Source organism: Anas platyrhynchos, chromosome 1 (genome assembly GCF_047663525.1).
Source record: "Anas platyrhynchos isolate ZD024472 breed Pekin duck chromosome 1, IASCAAS_PekinDuck_T2T, whole genome shotgun sequence".
In the NCBI taxonomy this organism is placed as follows: Eukaryota; Metazoa; Chordata; class Aves; order Anseriformes; family Anatidae; genus Anas; species Anas platyrhynchos.
The window spans coordinates 87,597,151-87,615,221 of record NC_092587.1 but is presented as its reverse complement, the minus strand read 5'-3'; the positions used below and the strand labels follow the sequence as shown (position 1 = coordinate 87,615,221).

The 18,071-nt window shown below is 47.9% G+C and overlaps 2 protein-coding genes and 1 long non-coding RNA gene across 11 annotated transcripts in view; 2 read left to right on the top strand and 1 right to left on the bottom strand.

Moving 5' to 3' along the window:
* The window catches only part of GRAMD1C (GRAM domain containing 1C), a 48,830-nt gene extending 38,860 nt beyond the window's left edge, over window positions 1-9,970 (top strand). For all 7 annotated transcript variants that reach the window (XM_027449604.3, XM_072044288.1, XM_027449605.3 and 4 more), the window contains 9 exons: window positions 183-329; window positions 1,109-1,227; window positions 2,328-2,470; window positions 4,162-4,265; window positions 4,966-5,145; window positions 6,645-6,702; window positions 7,186-7,296; window positions 8,211-8,316; window positions 9,758-9,970. In XM_027449604.3, the coding sequence (XP_027305405.2) occupies window positions 183-329; window positions 1,109-1,227; window positions 2,328-2,470; window positions 4,162-4,265; window positions 4,966-5,145; window positions 6,645-6,702; window positions 7,186-7,296; window positions 8,211-8,316; window positions 9,758-9,835 (1,046 nt within the window). In that variant the 3' untranslated portion in view covers window positions 9,836-9,970. The remainder of the gene's footprint in view (window positions 1-182; window positions 330-1,108; window positions 1,228-2,327; window positions 2,471-4,161; window positions 4,266-4,965; window positions 5,146-6,644; window positions 6,703-7,185; window positions 7,297-8,210; window positions 8,317-9,757) is intronic.
* Window positions 131-11,348, bottom strand: LOC119717478 (uncharacterized). The gene is made up of 3 exons (XR_005267069.2): window positions 11,208-11,348; window positions 6,590-6,640; window positions 131-2,249 (listed from the first exon to the last, which is right to left on the bottom strand). It is a non-coding gene; the product is annotated as an uncharacterized lncRNA (long non-coding RNA).
* Window positions 10,444-18,071, top strand: part of ZDHHC23 (zDHHC palmitoyltransferase 23) — a 24,946-nt gene continuing 17,318 nt past the window's right edge. The window contains exons 1-4 of one of the 3 annotated variants that reach the window (XM_027449608.3): window positions 10,451-10,726; window positions 11,199-11,900; window positions 12,501-12,668; window positions 13,512-17,480. In XM_027449608.3, the coding sequence (XP_027305409.1) occupies window positions 10,620-10,726; window positions 11,199-11,900; window positions 12,501-12,668; window positions 13,512-13,779 (1,245 nt within the window). In that variant the 5' untranslated portion in view covers window positions 10,451-10,619 and the 3' untranslated portion in view covers window positions 13,780-17,480. Of the gene's footprint in view, window positions 10,727-11,198; window positions 11,901-12,500; window positions 12,669-13,511; window positions 17,481-18,071 lie in introns of those variants that run through there. The other 2 variants (XM_027449609.3, XM_072044308.1) reach the window with 2 other exon arrangements.

Sequence of the window (18,071 nt, the reverse complement as noted above, 5' to 3'; positions counted from 1 at the left end):
CCTTACTACAGAAAAATGTGCTGCTGTCACTTCTGGGTTTCTGAGAGTAAGAAATAATTGCTGACGCAAGCTTGGGAAGGATATGATATAATAAAGCTTAGTGCTATTAACAAACAAACAAACAAAAAAGGACTTTATAATAATCCTTTATTTTTTAACCCAATCTCTCTGTCTTTCCGTAGCTGTGAAGGAGACTGTCTCTGAGAATGATCTCTTTGGGAGACTTTTCATAAACAGAGTTTTCCACATCACTGCAGACAAGATGTTTGAAATCCTCTTCACCAATTCTCACTTCATGCAGAGGTTTCTCAATTCCAGGAGTATAGTAGGTAATGCACTCTTCTCCCTTCTGTCTGTGTTGCAACTTATCCTGAAAAGTTCCACCTCTGAGAAATGATAAATAGGGCTGAGTTTGAATTTTAGGTTTCTCCTTGCTTTAAAAGAATTTTGAAGCTCTCAAGTTCTGCTGTAAAAGCCAATATTAAAAGCTAGCCTGTCTCTGTAGATCAGTCATGTTTCTGAGTAAGAACCTCATTTCAATGCACAACAAAACTGCACTTTAATGCCTAAATTGTTGCATTCTGTGAGGTATTTCCAGTCCCATTGTGTCCCAGAAATAGTGAAGTCTGTGCAGTTGGCACACAGATGAAATTGCTGCATCCTCCTAAATGATGTTCTCAGGCTTTAATTTTCTGGATGAGTAAACTTTATTCATTGAGATCATAAGGTAAGAAAACTAAGCTGAAAAGGGTAATATTTATTCAGTGTTAGCTTGGAAGGCAAAGTGGCAAAAGCAATTTGATAATGCTAGATGAATCCTTTCAACTTTAAGCAGATAGGAAATGGTATATTTTCGTTTATTTGCTTACTCTTCTCTGCATCCCCAAGTCTCTTTCAGTGGACTTAGGTTCAGCTTCTTACCGCCTCACCTTCGCTCATTGAATGAAATAAAATTTTCACTTTTTATGCAAAAAGCACACAACCACTTGGAAACAGTTTTGTCTCTCTCCCCAGTGCTGTTTTTAAACTGTGATTTAAGATGTGAAAGGGCAGAGATGGTGCCTTTCAGGTGATCTGCATGTGAGATTTTGCATAATTTCTCATCTAGATGCTGTGTCGACCCCTTGGAATAGAGATTCCAGTGGCAATCAGCTGAGGACTTTGACATACACTGTAACGATTAACAATCCTCTCTGTGGGAAGTTCACAACCGCCACTGAAAAGCAGGTACTGTCTTCATGTGTGTCTGTTTGGTGCCCTTTAAAGCAAGGAAGGGGTGAGCTCTACAGTCTTGTCAGAGATCTGACCGTGGCTCAGAGTTCAGAGAGCTGAATGTGGATCTGCAGTTTAAATACAGTGTCTTGAAGGGTGTCTTTCTGCCTCTTTCACCATTAATGACCAAATGCAGAAAGCTTCTCTGACTTCTTTGGTCTTACACGTGGCTGTGAGGATCTCCCACAGACTGTGGGGAGTAGCGTTAATCTTGTGTATACCCTGGGGGATAGTCAGAAAAGATGGAGTAATCTTCTTTCAGTGTCTAGTTCTGGGCTCCCCAGTAAAAGAGGGATGGTGTTTTTGGAGAGAGTCCAGTGAAGGGCCACAAAGATGAAGGGCAGGAGCATCTCTCCTATGAGGAAAGGCCGAGAGGGCTGGGACTCTTCAGCCTGGAGAGGAGAAGGCTTGGGGTGGGGATCCTATTGATACATATAAAATACCTGAAGGGAGGGTGGAAAGAGGATGGAGCCAGGCTCTTTTCAGTGGTGGTGGGACAACAGGCAGCAGGCATAAGAGGTTTCTTCTGAACATTAGGAGACACTTTGTATTGTGAGGGTGACAGAGCACTGGAACAGTTCGCCTGGTTGTGGAGCCTTCCTTGAAAGAGATCTTCAAAAACTGTCTGGACATCTTCTAGGGCAGCCTGTGCTAGGTGGCCCTGCTTGAGCATGGTGGTTGGACCAGATAACCTCCAGAGGTCCCTTCCAACCTTAACTCTTCTGTGGTTCTGGTTTGGGAAAGGTCTCATAGCTCATTCTCAAAGAAGTGTGGTCATGAGTCGGTGGCCGGTCTTGCATTTGGTACTTGATATTTGAGTGGAGAAGGGATAGTGTACTGCTTCTGCACAGCCTGAGCTGGCTTTAGCTGGAGGTGTCATCTCTTGACATCCTTAACTGCCTTCTCTCATGGTTGTTCAGGCTTTCTCCCTACTCCAGTTCGCTTGGAGTTGGTTGGCCTAACCTAAAGAATTGAGGCTGAAGGGGTTGGAAAAAAAAAAATAATAATCAAACACCGTGAATATACTTACTCCTTTTTGCTTTCTTTTCTCATAGATCCTGCATAAGCAGAGCCAGAAAGGTCAGTCTTATCAGGTGGATGCTGAAGTACTGACCCACGACGTCCCCTACCATGATTACTTCTACACTGTGAACCGATACTGCATCAGCCGCACGTCCAGCCACAAATGTCGATTACGGTGAGCCTGAGCGATGTGCAGCAGGAGCTGAGGACTCGGAGGCATCTGTGGTGCAGGCTGCTGAAATCTGCTTATCAAAAGATCTGCCTGCAACATAAAGGGTGCTTGGTTTCTCTTGAAGCTGGGGATCTCTTCTGAAAAATAAGCTTGTTCTATCTCCTGTCATATGTATGCTGTACTTGGGTATGATTAATTCGGTGAGAAATGAAGTCTTGGTTGTTGATGTTACAAGATGCAGAGCTCATCTCCAAGGCTGTGGACTGGGTTCTGATCAGCATCGGGTTTTTGAGTGCAGTTGTGCGAGTGAGATAAATTAGAACTATGACAGATGTTTTCAGACAAAGTTTCTGAGGTATCATTGCTTAAAGGCCTGCAGAGGAGAGTAGTTTCATAGGAATATGAAGCATACTTGTCGTTGCAGTGGGGGTACTTGAGCAAATCATTGCTAGACTTCATTATTAGACTTTTTAGGTAGGTGGGGTGTTGTAAGGCCCTTTCCTCTCCCATTTGAAGACGTTTGAAGTGATCAAGTTCCTTGTTGGCTGCATTTGTGTGACTATGTAATGCTTGGTAGCATTTTTTAGTGTTGTCCTTAGTAATTCCTTTTATCTCAAACTTTATCAGAACACAGGTAAGGTAAGCAAGCCTGGATTTCCTTCTGGTTTATCTTAGGCTGTAAAAGTGCTGAAGACTCCCTCTTCCTCTGGGAGGGAGAAGGGTCCTTGAACAACTGTTCTGGATGACTTAGAGTGAGTCATTCTTCCTATTTGAGGGCTCTATTTGTTTTTTCGAGGTGCATGACAACCCTAAGATAAGTGCAAAACCCAGGGTTTCAATACAGTGTAAAGAGGATGAATGTATAGAACAAAGTGCATGTTGGTGCTACAGCTGGCTTTATATTACACTGTTTAAAACAGCTCAGAAAGTAATTGAAAGGTTTTTGTTTTGTTAGAGTAGGGACTTGGTGGGCATGTTTCTTGGAATGATTACTTGAAAAAGCTGGGCAAGTATTCCAGTAAGGTCAGCGTTATGGATTTAAGTAAAGATCACGAGCTATCTTTTTGAAGAGCTTTAAGATTCACTCAGTTGTCTGAACAAGCCCCCTGCAGGGTTCTGTTCCAGTACCTTCCCGTTCTGGAAGCATTATTGCCTAGGTTAACCTGGGAGACGCCAGGCAGGAATGTCACTTCCTCTGTCATGCTTACAGAGAGTGAGTTTAATTTCTGTCTCCTCGGGGTAGGATCTGAGTACTGGATGCATGGTAATGAATTTCACCTGCTGCTGCTGTTGTGCCCATGTAGTATACCACGTGTATGTATACAGAGTAAAAAGCAGAACTATTTGTAAGGTTATTTTAAATGTTTGTTAAAGTCAGAACAGTTCGTGGGAGAGAAATACCCCGCTGCTCTGAGTCTGAGAAGAAAACAGACTTCAAAATGACTTGAGAACATTTCCAATGACTTGGACGTTTGGATCTCCTGAGGCTTTTAGCTTGATGTGTTGTCTTTGCCCGTGTCTGTCTCTTGCCTCGCTTCAGTGTAAGTGCTGCTCAGGTAGAAAATCAAGGCACTTCCAGTTGGTATTTCAGGTTATGGACATAAGCTAGGGGCTTGCCTCTGATAAGAGATTTCTGCTATCACTGTGCTGCCTAGCAGAACGCTTTTTCTTCACTGTTGTGTTCTGTTTCTTAGGGTTTCTGCAGAAGTGAAGTACAAAAAGCAGCCTTGGGGCCTGGTGAAGTCTGTAATCGAGAAGAACACCTGGGGAGGAATACAGGAGAACTTTAAACAGCTTGGTGAGGCATTTTCTTCTCTTTGGTGGAGTAAGGAGGCTACCTCCCCTATGCATGTTTTCATCTGTGTCAAGCTTGATTCCTTAAAGAATGGTTTGAAAAGAAGGTTTCAACCAAAGGGATCTCTTGTTATCAATACATCTGTCAGTTCTGGGGGTGTAAAAGACGCCTGGCAGCATAATGCCTTCCAAAAGCTCTTGCATGCTTTGTCAGCAATTGCTCTCTGAAGGAAGCAGGAGAAAAGCTTTTCCTCTCAACTGCGTATCCCTGTCTCTAACACAAGTATTTCCTTGATTGTGGGTATGAGAAGAGGAGCAGTGGCACCTGGCAGGCTCCCTGGCTATGGCTGCTAACAGCCTGGCCAGCCGTGTGCTGGCTCAGTCTAACACAATTCCTAATCTCGATTTAACAGTGTCTGGAAGTGTTCCTCCTAACTGCAGTCTAACACAATAAACAATCCTACATAGCCTGAGTGTGCATCAGATCCGACAAGTGCACAACGTGCCATATAGCAAAGAAGGTGACCAGTATAGGTTAAGGCAGAGTTATGTCAATTACCTGACTTAAGTTCATTTACTAGAAGATGTACTTACTCTTTTCACCGCCACCCTTCACAGCTTGTTTGCAATTTAAGTCTTCAGTGCTTGCCTTTTTGGCTTTTTTTTTTTTTTTTAAAGTTCATGAACTTTTTTTTTTACTGCAGAATCAGATCTGCTAATGGAGGAATATGCACTTAACCAATCCATAGAAGATACTGGAAAATTAGTTGCCTTGAGACGCAGACGACGCACTTTACACCGGAGTCTGGCAGAATCGCTTCCCAAACGCTCCTCCCAGCACTCCTCTGGTGACATGGGGCTGGAGTCCCAGGGCAGCATAATAGGTAGGAGTCCTTGTATCCACACTTTTATACCCATTATTTTCCATAAGGAGTGTTCAAGGAAGTTTAAATCTTACAGTAGTGCCAGAGTAACACTTGTGTGTATAATGCTCTTGTTTTTATCTGATTGGTGTGATAGCAAATGTTTTAGTGTGTTCAACCTTGCATAAAATAAATTAGGGACATGCATAGTCACTATTATAGGGAGTACACGATGCAATCAAACCTAATCCTCCCTTCCATTTTTAAAAATTAAAATAAAATCCTAAAATGCTGCACAGAACCTGTGTGGGATTGAAAACGAGATGGGATCAGAAACAGATGTAATCTGATTTTTGCAAAGTTCCTGAAAATATGCTTCGGTTTATTTCTTCAGACTGCACATCTGAGTTGTGAGATGATTAACTGTCACTCACTGCTTGGCCCTATCACCTCATGCTTGATTTTGTTGGTAATGTTGGTGTCCATTTTCTGTCTGCTTTTGTAACTTCTGTGTTACTGAAGCATTTCTTGTAGTTTTATTGCCACTGAGTATGAGAGACTTGGACTCTGGCATACTCTGTTAGCTACACTTAGAGAGGAGGAATATCTGACATACTTGTGTTTACCAGAGAATGGTGATTTCATGACATGAGTTGAATTGTAAACACTGAAGGAGTAAATGCCCTTCCTTGGAGGGGGGAGACAACACTATAGCACCAAGAGAGCATTTGGATCAACACCATGTGTAGTGGACTCTTCCTCATCTGAGATTACTTCCTGAAAGCTTAATTTAGCCACTCATGCTCCAGCCTTTGGGCGAGTATCTGTATTGGTGCATAGTACAGCTTTGATGTATGCCCCTTGTCCAGCACAGGAACTGTGAGCTTAAGGAGCTGTTCAGGGGAACAGGTAATTAAGTTTAAATATCAGCCTGCCCACAGTAGTAGGTGAGTGCATGTCTTCTCCAAGCTGAGCAGCACACGCTTGCTGTCTTCACTAGTTGTAGGTCACTGCCTGACAACTAGCAGATGCTCTTCACCCTTTTGAAACAGTCAGTACAAAAATGTTTCAGATGGGACGAGTTAAAGGGGAATTTGATTTAGCATTTGTTGACAGGAAGTCTCATTTGGTCAGGAGAACAAGCAAAAGACAGCAATGTTGCAGACTGCTAATACGGGACTGGTGGTGTGTGTGCTGAATGAGTGGTGGTAATGCATGGGCTGCAGCATCCTCAGGCTATGCGGGTTTAATGTGACACATCCTAGAGCTGTGTTCTCTGCAGCAAACTGGGGTCGGGGGAGTGCTCCCGATGTAAAAGCCTGGCTGTCTGACATGGCTGAGATGACTGCAGAAATGACTGGGTGCATTCAGAGAGAAACTGGAGAGAAACTTGTGCACCTGAGTGATCTGTTACTTCCATCAGAACCTGATGAGCAGTTGTGTGAAATGCTGGGCACTGACATACCTGTTAGGGGTGTTCTTCAGGACTTTATAACCTCCTTTTCTTCCATGCCCTCTAGGAAGGAAAAGAGATCCTGTAAATAGGACCACCACCATCATTGTAGTAATGAGTGTCTTGTAAGTACTTGCATTAAAACATGGTTTATCTCAATCTCATCTTGGTGTTTATCTGTATCGGCCTCTACCTACCTCACTTGCATGTTAGCATTGCATGTAGCATGATAAATCCTAACTTATTTGAATGTAAATATAGAAACTTGGGTTGAAGGGGAAATGGATAGACTTAAGAAGTGACAGAGGGAATGAAAATGCTGCTTTGACAAACTGGTCTGTTGTAGGTTTACCTATATCTGCTCCTACAAAACAAAAAGCTCCAGAGGAGGCACTGCTGTCCCTTCATGTAGGTTGCTATGGCACAGCTTAAAGCTAACTGCTAAGAGTTGTTTAGGTAAATCTTTCTTTTCAGTACAGCACTGCCCTGTGCCCTTTTGCCCCAGAAGCATTCACTTTCCCCAGATGTTTGTAGCCCAGGTCTCACTTCTGTAGCATTCTAACAGTAATGACAAAGCCTGACTTAATTTTGTTCTGTTCTCTCTGCAGTTTGCTGCTGTTGGTTTTGCTGAACATAACGCTGTTTCTCAAACTGTCAAAGATAGAGCACGCAGCTCAGTCTCTCTATCATGTCCAGCTTCAGGAAGAAAGCTCTTTGAAGTAAGTTGAATGCCCATTCTTTGCTTTTGTTCTTCCTCGGCTTGTGACAGAATCTGATTTAAAGAAATAGATTTCAAACAATGAAACCTGGTGGTACGTTTTCAAACGCTGTTAGGGCTCGTTGCTCTTCTGTGGTCTATGCTGATATCCAGTGACATGTCTGACTGCATTTTGCAGTAATAAATTTCTCCTTTGACAAGCTGTTTTTTGGGGAAGCGTTAACCTTAGCTTGCATTTATCACCCTGCTGTGACTCATCTGCTGTGAATATTGTAGTGCTGATCACAGAACTGAAGTATTCGCTTCATCCTGTGTGAACCAGCATGATCTCAAACATCATGTTAAAGATTCACTTAGCTTTTTAGCTTCCATCTCTGCGCATCTCTTGCAAAATTCCTTCTCCCCCTCAGACTTACGTGTTAGATGCCTTTCATCTTCAGATCTCTTTAAGAGGCTCAGGTGTTGCTCCCTGTCATCGATGTGTTGTAGGCAAGCAAGTTACAAATGATAACCTAATCTTGAGTATGGAGGCAGTGTGGTGACTTCCCATGATGAAGATCTCAGAACTGATTTAAAAGATCTCACCATCTTGGTCTTTTGGGGACCCAGGAGTTGGACTCAATGACCCTTGTGGGTCCCTTCCAACTCAGTTATTCTGTGATTCTGTGACCTTAGCTGTGAGAATTTAAATTGTTGATGTAACATGAGCACATTTTGTTCTTGGTGACTGCCACTACAAGGGTCTGAGACAGTACCTTCAAGTCAACAGGAAGCAGAATCGAACTGCAGACACCTTTTTATGTGGCTTTGGGAAAAGGATGTTCTTAGCAGTGGTGGTAGAGTAATTGCTTTTTGGTGGATAGGCACAGGGAGGTGCTTGTTTCATGTGCCTGATGCAATCTCAATCTCTTTCAGCATATCCCCAGAAATGGTATCAAAAGAGGAGATCCCTCAATACGATAAGGAACAGGTTAAACACGTGAAGGGAGTACTAAGAGACTCAATTGAAATGCTTGAGCAGGTAAGTCTGCCAGTCTTTCCTGGTGATACTTTTGTTTTTCAACAGCTCAAGTTTTCTCCCTTATGCCAGGATAACCTTTGTTTAATGTTTTCTGGTGCTAACTAAAGTTTCATTCCGCCTTGGCCTCAGTTTTGTCCTCGGCTTGAATTTGGTACAAAGGCAGTGCTCATGTTTCTGATGGATTTTTTTTCTTTGGGCTAGAATTAAAGGGTCATATCAATTTTCTTAAGCCTGTCAAGTACCTTTTATTGATGAGATCTGTTGATGGATTTTTGAATTGTGACAAAGCAAAGATTCAAAACAGATCCTCTTTCCTGAGAAGACTCATAACTAAGTGCTTGCTTACCTCACCGTGGTTTATTGAGACAGGTTTATCTAGGCTTTTGCTCCCCTCTACCCATCGAGATGGTGAGAGCTTCACTAATCTTTAGTGATCTGGTCCTGAAGTCAACAACTGCTAAACCTCTAGGCTGAAATTACAACTCTACAAGTGAAGGACAGTGAATTCATACAGCACTTTCTACTTATAACCTCTGAATGTTCTGCTTTTAAGCTCTTTTTATTAAATCTTAAAATGTGACAGAAGAAATTATTAGATTAGGAAAGCTGTGGGGGAGTTCACATGTAGCTCTATCCATCAGCAGTTTGCTCTGTGCTCTCCCACGCACTAAAGGAGGGTGGAAAAAAGCCAATTTTGATATTCCCTGTTTAGAGGTGTCTCTGCACAAAAAGCTGCTATTAATTTGTTAACTGTTTTGGGCACAACTTGAAATGCTTCCAATTGCCGGAGACTTCACTGGGGAAACAAATTCCCTGGTTTCCATTCCCTCTTCAGCTTCTTTGCCTCCTACCCAAACAATTGTGAATGCTGAAGTGTTAAACTGCCTTTTTGAACGCTCGCAGTGTGAAAACTTTTAAAAGGTGGAGTGAGAACTCAGCCACCTCTCCCGCCCTAAGTAACGCTTCTGTGGGGAAGTCACGCCTCAAAAGTGTCCTTTCACCTTGTGTTTGCTGAGGGTTGTCAGCAACCTAATTGCATCTTGTGCATGAAAATGCACTGGGAGGGCTGGGTATTAAAAAATAAATTGGAAAAAAGAAAAAGATTGATTATGCCTTGCTGCCATTTTCCTTCAAGTATTTGCTGTGAACGTCAACAATGACTGGAAATGAGTGGGGAAACTTCTCTGTGCTGTTGTCTAGCAGGGTGTTAGGACTTAATCATACTGTAATGTTAGGAATTATGAAGTTAATAATTACTAACAGTATGGTATGATGAACTGCACGGAGTGTAGCTGTTAAGAACGCAGAGTACAGTGATCCTTTTATAGAGAAAAGGAGCAGGAAATGGGGTGGAATCCCACTAAGAAGAGGAGGGAGGGGAATGGGATTTTCCTGATGGCCCTTACCAGTGGCTTAATTGATTCACTATTTATTTCCCCAGCTGAAGCTCTCCCTCTCCATGCTCCAGAGAAGCTTTGATCACCTGAACAGGACCCAGAGCAGCAAGCCCGACAGCTAATGCCCACCCCAAGCCTCGGCCCCAAGGAGACGCGTGCTCGAGGAGGACTCATGGGGCAGGGACTTTACTCATCCCCTCCGGACTCTTTTTCTATGGTGGCTCCGCAGCCGCACGGAATAAAGCTTTCTAGAAGCAGCACGTGGCTCTGCGCTCCTATAGGGGGGTGCCCCTGTGTAGGGGATACCCCCTTATTTTGGGGGCTGCGCTCCTGTAGGGGCACCCCTATATTTTGGGGGGCTGTGCCCAGCAGCACGCAGCTCTTCAGGCAGCGAGCTGGGTTTGTTAGGAGCCCTGTGCCGCTGGGAACGGGCCTGGAGTGCAAAGGGCGAGGTCCCCCCGATCCCATCCCGACCCCATAGCGGCTGTGGGGCCGCGCCGCCAATGAATGAATGACCCGCGTGGGAAAATCGCGGCCCCTTTACGCCAGGTGCCGCTACGTCACTCTTAGCCCCGCCCCTCCCGCGCAGCCATTGGCTCGTCCCGCCGTCAGTTATTCGGGCCCCGAGGCCGGGGGGGGGAAACCCGGCACACCTCCGCGTTGTGGGCGGGGCCTGGCGGGCGGGAGGGCCAATAGCAGCCGGGCTCCGGCGGAGGGGGGCGGGGCCTGCGGGGAGGAGGCGGGGGCGGGCGCGAGGCACCTGCTGAGGGGAGGGGGCGGGGGCGGGGCGGGAGGAGAGGTGCGGCCGCCCCCCCCCTCCCTTCCCGGTCCCGTCCCTCCCCTCAGGGCCGGGGCACGGCGGGGAGGGAGGGGAGGAAGGAGAGAGGCAGGGAGGCGGCGGCGGCGATGGAGGAGCCGCTGTGCTGCTGCGAGTACGTGGACCGGCGGGGCCGGCGGAACCACCTGGCGGCGTGCTGCTGCGACTGCCGGGAGCTGGACGAGGGCTGCGACAGGTAACGGCTGCGGGGCAACCCCCTGCCCTCACAGAGTCCCCTCAGGGGAGCGACCGTTGGGGTCCCCTCAGAGAATCACCTCAGAGAAGCGACCGTTAGGACCCCCCCCCCCAAACCGCCCGCGACCGTTGGGGTCCCCTCAGAGAGTCCCCTCAGAGAAGTGACCGTTGGGGTCCCCTCAGAGAATCCCATCAGAAACGACCGTTAGGGTCCCCTCACAGAATCCCCTCAGAGAAGCGACCGTTAGGACCCCCCCCCCACAGCACAGCGACCGTTGAGGCTCCCTCAGGGAACCGCCCGTTGGGACCCCCTCAGCGCATCCCCGCTCTCCTGCCCTCCCTTTTCCTCTTTGGAAAGTTTCCAGCCCCCTTGCTCCCACTTAAAGGGGGGTGGCCGCCTTTTCTCCACAGAGAGATCCCCACAGGTGTTCCCCGTGTGTTTATTCCCTTCGCTGTGTTTTCCCTCCCGACAGGTGGCTGACCTGCAGGTCCCTGCCCCCGGGAGCTCTGGAGAGGATCGTCGACGACGTTGCGGACCGCTGCCGCGTCCCTTGGTTTGCGGGGGCCGTGAAGATCAACGTCAGCCTCGTTCCGCCGCTCGTGCTGCTGCCCGTCTTCCTCCACGTCGCAGCTCTGCACTTCCTGCTGGGACTGGTCGTCTTGACTTCTCTTCCCGTGGTGGTGCTGTGGTATTACTACCTCACCCACAGGAGGAAGGAGCGGACTCTCTTCTTCTTGAGCCTGGGACTCTTCTCCTTGGGCTACATGTACTATGTCTTTCTCCAGGAGGTGGTTCCCCGAGGCCAGGTGGGGCATTCCCAAGTGGTGCTCCTCACCTCTGGGTTAGTTCTCATGCTTGCAGCCTTGTTACGAGCCAAGAAAGACCCCGGCTACCTTCCCATCCCAGTAGGCGATGCCAAGTCATCGCATCAGGATTTTCCCAACAAGAACCTTCGAGGGAGCTCCAACGGGCTCCATGGAGTCGCCACGGCAGGAGCTGCCAGCGGCCGTGCTGTGAATGGGGAGGCCAAAGGCTACTCCAGAGCCTCAGCCGAGGGGCCAGAAGGTGTGAGAAAGGACTGGTGTGCGAAATGCCAGCTGGTCAGGCCAGCCCGAGCGGGGCACTGCCGGCTTTGTGGCAGGTGTGTGAGGAGACTGGATCATCACTGTGTCTGGTAGGTTTTGCACAGCTGAGGCTATGTATTTTTTTTTTGTTCCTCTCCTTTTTCTTTTAAGTTAACATCTTATTTCCCCAGCCTATTCCAAATGTTCAGCGATGCTCTTTCAAAAAGTGAATTTGCTGTATAAGTGGGACAACCGCTGCTAATTTCTACAGCATATTTCAGAATCGCTCCTGGTTCTCCAAGTCTTTTTTGTCTTTTTTTTCCACTGGGTCTGAGGAGCACTAGCGAGCCCGCAGTTAACTTGCATAAGTGCTCACCTGGGAGCAAGGGAACCCAAAGCTGCCTGCGCGCAGTACTGTAATCAAGGAGCAGCAGGTATAAATGTCTTAGCTTAGGATACTACGCTTCCTATAAGTTTCTGAGGCAAATAGTGTACCGTTCCTACCGTACTGGTCTATTGACTTGTGCCTGTAAGCTTTCTATAAAAAGCTGTAAAGCTGCTTTGAAGCTGCCTGTGTTGTAGTGAGACCTTGGAGATGAGGTTCTCTGACAGTTGGGGGAGGGAGGGGAAAAAAAGAAGCAAGCTCTTTTCTTTTTTCTTTTTGTATTTTCTCCTCCCAAGCTAAGTAACTTCTTCTTTCCTTTTTGGAGGATTAACAGCTGTGTAGGGGAGCAGAACCACCAAGCATTCATCCTTGCGCTCTCCTTCTTCATGCTCACCTCTGTGTACGGGATTACACTGACCCTGGACACCGTCTGTAGGGGACGAACCCTGTTCGTGGCGTTGTTCTACTGCCCTGGGGCCTATTCTGACTACAGGTGAGACCTCTGCATGGGAGAGGGCTGGGCTGGGATCTCAAGCCTGAGCAGGCAGCTTTGCTCCTTGCCTTTCCTCGTTCTGTGCTCATGGCCAGTGCTGTTGGCTGTCAAGCCTGATCAAAAAGCACTCCTTCAAAAGCTCTGGAAAACAAGGATGCATCTCTGCTTTCCCCAGGGTGGGGAGCCTGAGACTCAGAGAGCTCAGAGTTTATGTCTAGGAAACTGTTGGAGGAGCTGGGATTTGAAGCCTTTATTTACTGCGTCCTACACAGATCCACCCTTTAGATGGTTGTTCCCGGTGAAGGGCGATAGTCTGGCAGTCTGGAATCAGCGTGCTGCCTCGCTGAGGAAGGAGATGGTGTTTGTCTAGTGGCTTTGTCGCTCCAAGTTATCTGCTCGGTACAGACAGCATTAATATGCCTTGTCTGGCTGGGAGGGTGGCGAGAAGCACCAGACATGTGTTCGGAGACCGGCTGTGCTGCCGGTGCACAGAGCACACTAGCACAAGTGGCTCTGCCTTCCTCTGTACTCCATCATCTGTCAGGTGCGAGCACCATCGCTTCCTCACGTAAAGCTTTTACAGCAGCGAGAGTGAAGAGCTAGGTAACGCGACAGGAATGTGCAGGAGTAGCTCTGGTAGTGCTAAAAGCTGTCAGTAAGTAAGCCATGAAGCTTTAATTTTGAGAAAGCCTTGAAGGATTATCTGATGAAAGCGGCAAGGCGAGATCGCTGCGGCAGATGTAGACGGGGATTTGAAAGGATAGCGATTACCAGGGAAAGTCGCTCTGAAACAGCTGCTCCAGAACTAAATGGCTTCCTTCCCGTCTCTTTCCCCGCTGCCAGCTCTGCTCTGTCGTTCACCTGCGTGTGGTACTGTGCCATTGTAACAGCTGGCATGGGATACATCCTCCTCATCCAGCTGTTGAACATCAGCTACAACGTGACCGAGAGGGAAGCTCGGCTGGCTCTGCGCGACAACACCGGGCGCAGGCTCCTGGGCGGGTTAGTGATAGACACTGGCCAGTACAACAGGGGCTTTCTATGCAACTGGGGCCACTTCCTGAGTCTGGGGTCTCCCCCTCCGCTGCGCTCTGCCGAAGACATCGTCTGACAGCCTTCTTTTCCTGCAGATGACGTTGACTGACTTTCTTTAGCGGGGAAACGGCCCCTTCCCCTAGAACTCCCCCCTCCACACCCTTCCTTTGTGGTCGGTGTGTTGGCTACCCACCCCGTCACAGACATCGGAGGCTTTCCCAGGCAGAATGGTTCTTTGCGTGCCATCGGCCAGCAATAGGTTGCGGAAAGCACTAAGCCATATGCACAAACCCGGAGAGCAGGAGCTTGCTGCCTTTTTGCACTGTTGGAAGCTGCACGTGGCTCAGCTCGGCAGGAAGAAGATCACAAAGCTTTGAGAACTTGGCTTTTGGTTAGGCGCAAGCTCTGGCATCAAGAGGAACCTGCTGCTGGACTTCAGTGTGTGTGCTGGTTCCTGCAAAGGCTAAGGAATCCCTGGCTCATACCTACATGCAGCGTTTTGGAGATGTCAGGAGGGTGAACTTGTAATATAGATAACACGCACTGCTGCTGAAGCCAGGCTCCTTGGCTAAAAGAGACTGTCCAGGCAGTTGCTGAGCAGCTCCCTCCTCTCTGGTGTGTTTTTTCTTCCACTTTCTATTCCATCCAGCTGTGTATACATGCTCGTGCTTGTATTAAGTGCCTTTTGTGAGCAACATTCCTGTAAGGCTTTGTAAGATCCTCTCGGCTCCTGCCCTGTCTCTCTGACTGGGTGAGAAGACGCTGTCATCTTTGATCTCGTCATTCTTTTTGTAAGCTGAGTTTCTGTTGGGTTGACGGCTCGCCTCATCTCCCTCAAAGTGTTTCTGCTCTGATTATGGATTCTGACATGAGACAGCAGGTAAACATACCGAGGAAGGAGGAGATGTTTCGAAGCAATGTGTAATGTGTGTGAGGGGAAAACAGACCGCTGCCTGATGGTACAGTTGCTGTACAGAAATGACTCCTTCCTCCTTGCAAAGGAGGGAGTCTGCGGGAGCATAGACTCTTCTGGTAGCTGCGACTTTGGTAGGCAGTGTTTTGGGTGGGGTCGGTTTTGTTGCTAATAAGTGCTCCAGTCAGGGGGATCTGCCTCGCTGCCTGGCTTCTGCTTTCTCAGGCCGGGAAGCCGAGGAGCAGTTCAGTGTCTGCACGTGTAGGGAGGTAGAGGGGGTGTGAGCTGGCTGCTTTTGGGGCACCTGACCCACGGCGGCAGGTGAATGAATGTGCTGAACGTGTTCTGCAGGAAAGTTGTGTTCCTCAGCAGCCTGCAACCGTATTATTACCTAGACTTGAGCTTCAGCTGCAGTCACAAGGCTTTGGTGAGGACGACTTCTAGTTCTGTGGGTGGGATTTTTGCTTTCTGTTTTAAACCCTTTCTGTGCGCTGGCCCTGCAGAAAGGTCTGGCTGGAAAAGCCTGCGGCTGTGGCACAAGAATTGGAGCTTAGGCCTAAGATTCAGAAGCAGTGGAAGAGCCTCGTCCTCGTTAGTTCAGGGGTGGCCAGCAGCTGGGGGGTCACACATTCAGAAGCCCCACTACCTTTTCTCCTAAGAACAGGCGAATGGCACATGGTGCCAAAAGACAGCAGAATTAGGGCTGTCCCCAGAGACCCCTGCTGTATTTGGTGTGTATGCTCCTGATTACATGTCCCAGTTTAAAGTGAAGGCCATGTCCCTCTTTGTGCTGTTCGCTTTCCTCGAGTGGCGTCTGCACTTTTTATACCCACCAGATAACTGAGGAGCAGCTGCACTTAGGATGGGGCTGTGCAGAAACAGCAAACTCCTTTTCAGCCAGTGAGCAATCCTGTATGAGGTAAAGGGGACGCCTCCTGTGCTTCCTGACCACACAAAGAGACTTCTGACCAATTCCCTGACAGATGTGTTCCCCAGGCAGTGCCTGGCCCTGTAGTGCTCACTGTCCCACAGGTATTTGGTAGCACTTTGCAGCCCACATGCCACTATGGCCTTGTCCTTTGCCTCAGTGGCACTGGTAGCGTAGACTTTCAAGCCCACTCCAATTAGTGGGGTAAAGTGCCAAAGTTAAATTTTATTTTTGTCCTCCTTCCAAAGGGAACCAGAACCGTTCAGGCCAGTAAAATAGTTGTAAGGCTGGGGTTTTGTACAAGGAGAGCTTGGTGCTGAGATTCCCCAGTGAATAGGAAGCTCGTGTCACTCCGATCTGCATAGCAGTGGTGACCTGTTCTTTAAGGACATGGCTTTTGTTTTGTTTACCCTCCTGGCTTCTTCCTGAGAGGATTTGTGTTGTGCTTTCCGTCTCCCAAGGCACACACAAAGTAACACGATCTATTGCTGGCTGGAAGAGCGGAAGAGTTGCTGGCTTTGGATGCACGCTCTGGGGCTCTCCTTTTAATAGCCCTGAGAAGCAGCAAGAAGCCTTTGAAGGGTAACGCTCCCTCTTCCACTTTCCAGTCCGGGCAGACTGTTGGGATCCCTTGTGCACTAAGGGGCTTTTATTTATTTTATTTCTTTATTTTATTGCTGGGCTCAACACTGACCACTGAAAAATTAAAACCTAGTGCAGCCTGCCAGGGCTGGAGGGTCAGGTCAGTCCTCGGGCTCCCTTTTTCCCACTACCCTGGGCAGGCAAATCGCAGGCCAGGTGTTCGGCCTGAAGGCAGGGACCAGTGCCTTGCCCATAAAAGAGCAGACACCTGCATGGCAATAAGCAAACAGCGTGCTGCTGGCCCTTTCCAAACTTTCCCTGTGTAGGAAGTGAGGACCTGGAGCCGATAAGAAGCAGGGAAGGATTTGGGTGATATCTAGCCTCGATGTTTCCCCACCTAGAGGTGGAGAGGAGTTTTTCCTGCTTTAACCGTGACATTGTGAGGCATTTTTGTTCCACAATTAACGTGGTCTTCAGGGAGACTCTTGAAGGGCCGGGGTCTCGATGTTGCTGCTGTTGTAGTTTTAAGCCCTCTACGTGCAAATGCTGACACCCTGTAGTTTGGTGACTGTGCTAAGATCTGCACCCCATTAGATAGTGTGTAACTGGTGGCTTTACACTCCGAGTGTGCTCTCTGAAATTGTGCTGCTTTGTAGACAAGTGGCAGGCCCTCCTGTTGACTGTTTTCTCCATTTAACCCATCCTCAGATGACAAAAGTCGCTCGTGAGCCTGAGCTGGTGCTGCTTGTGACTTCTAATCACATTTCAGCCTTCATGCTATGATGGTGCTTTTTTTTTTCTTCTAAGTAGGTTGCTTTCAAGTGTCTTGATGAAACCATTTGCTGTAAAATATCTTCTAGAGATAAAATGGATACAGCCTCACTGCCTAATGTCTTAATAATGTGCTCGACTTTCTCCTTCTATATGAATGTATATTGCCTCGGTAGGGCAGGAAGCGTGTGTGATTATGGATGTGTTCTCCTATATTGCTTTCAGCGAAGCATTCCACATTTTCCTAGGATTTTCTTCCACTGCCAGGATGTTTGTACAGTGAAACTTCCTCTGGACAGGCGAGGTTCTTTCTGAAGTGTGGGAAATCAGCCTCCCAAAATCTTTGTCTTTATGGTACTGCTTTTAATGATAACGTGGAGAATGAATGACAGGCTCCAGAAGAACCGTCTGCCTTGGGGAGTGTGGGGGGGTGTTCCCCCACCCTAGCCAAAGCTTTAGGAGGAAACTTCATGAATCATTTATGAGCTTTGTTGAAAGGACTGATGTGTGTGTGTCAGTTTACATCTTATCCAATGTTTTCAAATGGATGCAATTATGAATCAAAATAAATGATTGGAAATCATCCCTGAAGTTGCCTGTTGATTTATGCCACCTTGCTTGGCCAGGTGAAATGAGTGAGAAGTGCCCTCATCTCATGGCTACTGTGACGTGGGCATGGGGAACAAGGGAGCAACAGGCTAAGGAGAAGCTTGGGGACAATTTTTTTTAGCTGTTCTGCAAATGCTGATGTCTGTTTTTTCCTGTTGGGATGAAAGAAACAGGCCTGTTGGCAGTTCTCACCACCACAGAAAGCAGTGATACCTCCTTGCACCCCTGGAATTTGCTGTTCCACCCCAGTGGCAATGCCCCCTCTCCCCGCTCTGCTGGAGAAGGGACGCCTGGCTCGGGCTCTGCAGCCACCTCCCTCTCTGGCTAAGAAAAGCAAGGAGCTGACAGGAAGGAGTGGGTCTGAGCTGAGCGTGTGGGCTGATGACCAGCACTAAGGCACCAACATCCACGTCTAACCAAGCAGGAGGGATGCTCCAGCGCAGCTGCAGGCCGAAGCTGTTTGCTCAGCCTGACGCGTGTCACCCTCTTGCTTGTCACCCTCCTGCTGGGAACCGTTTGCTGGAGCTTTCATTAGCACAGCTCTAACATCGTGCTGCAGATTTTA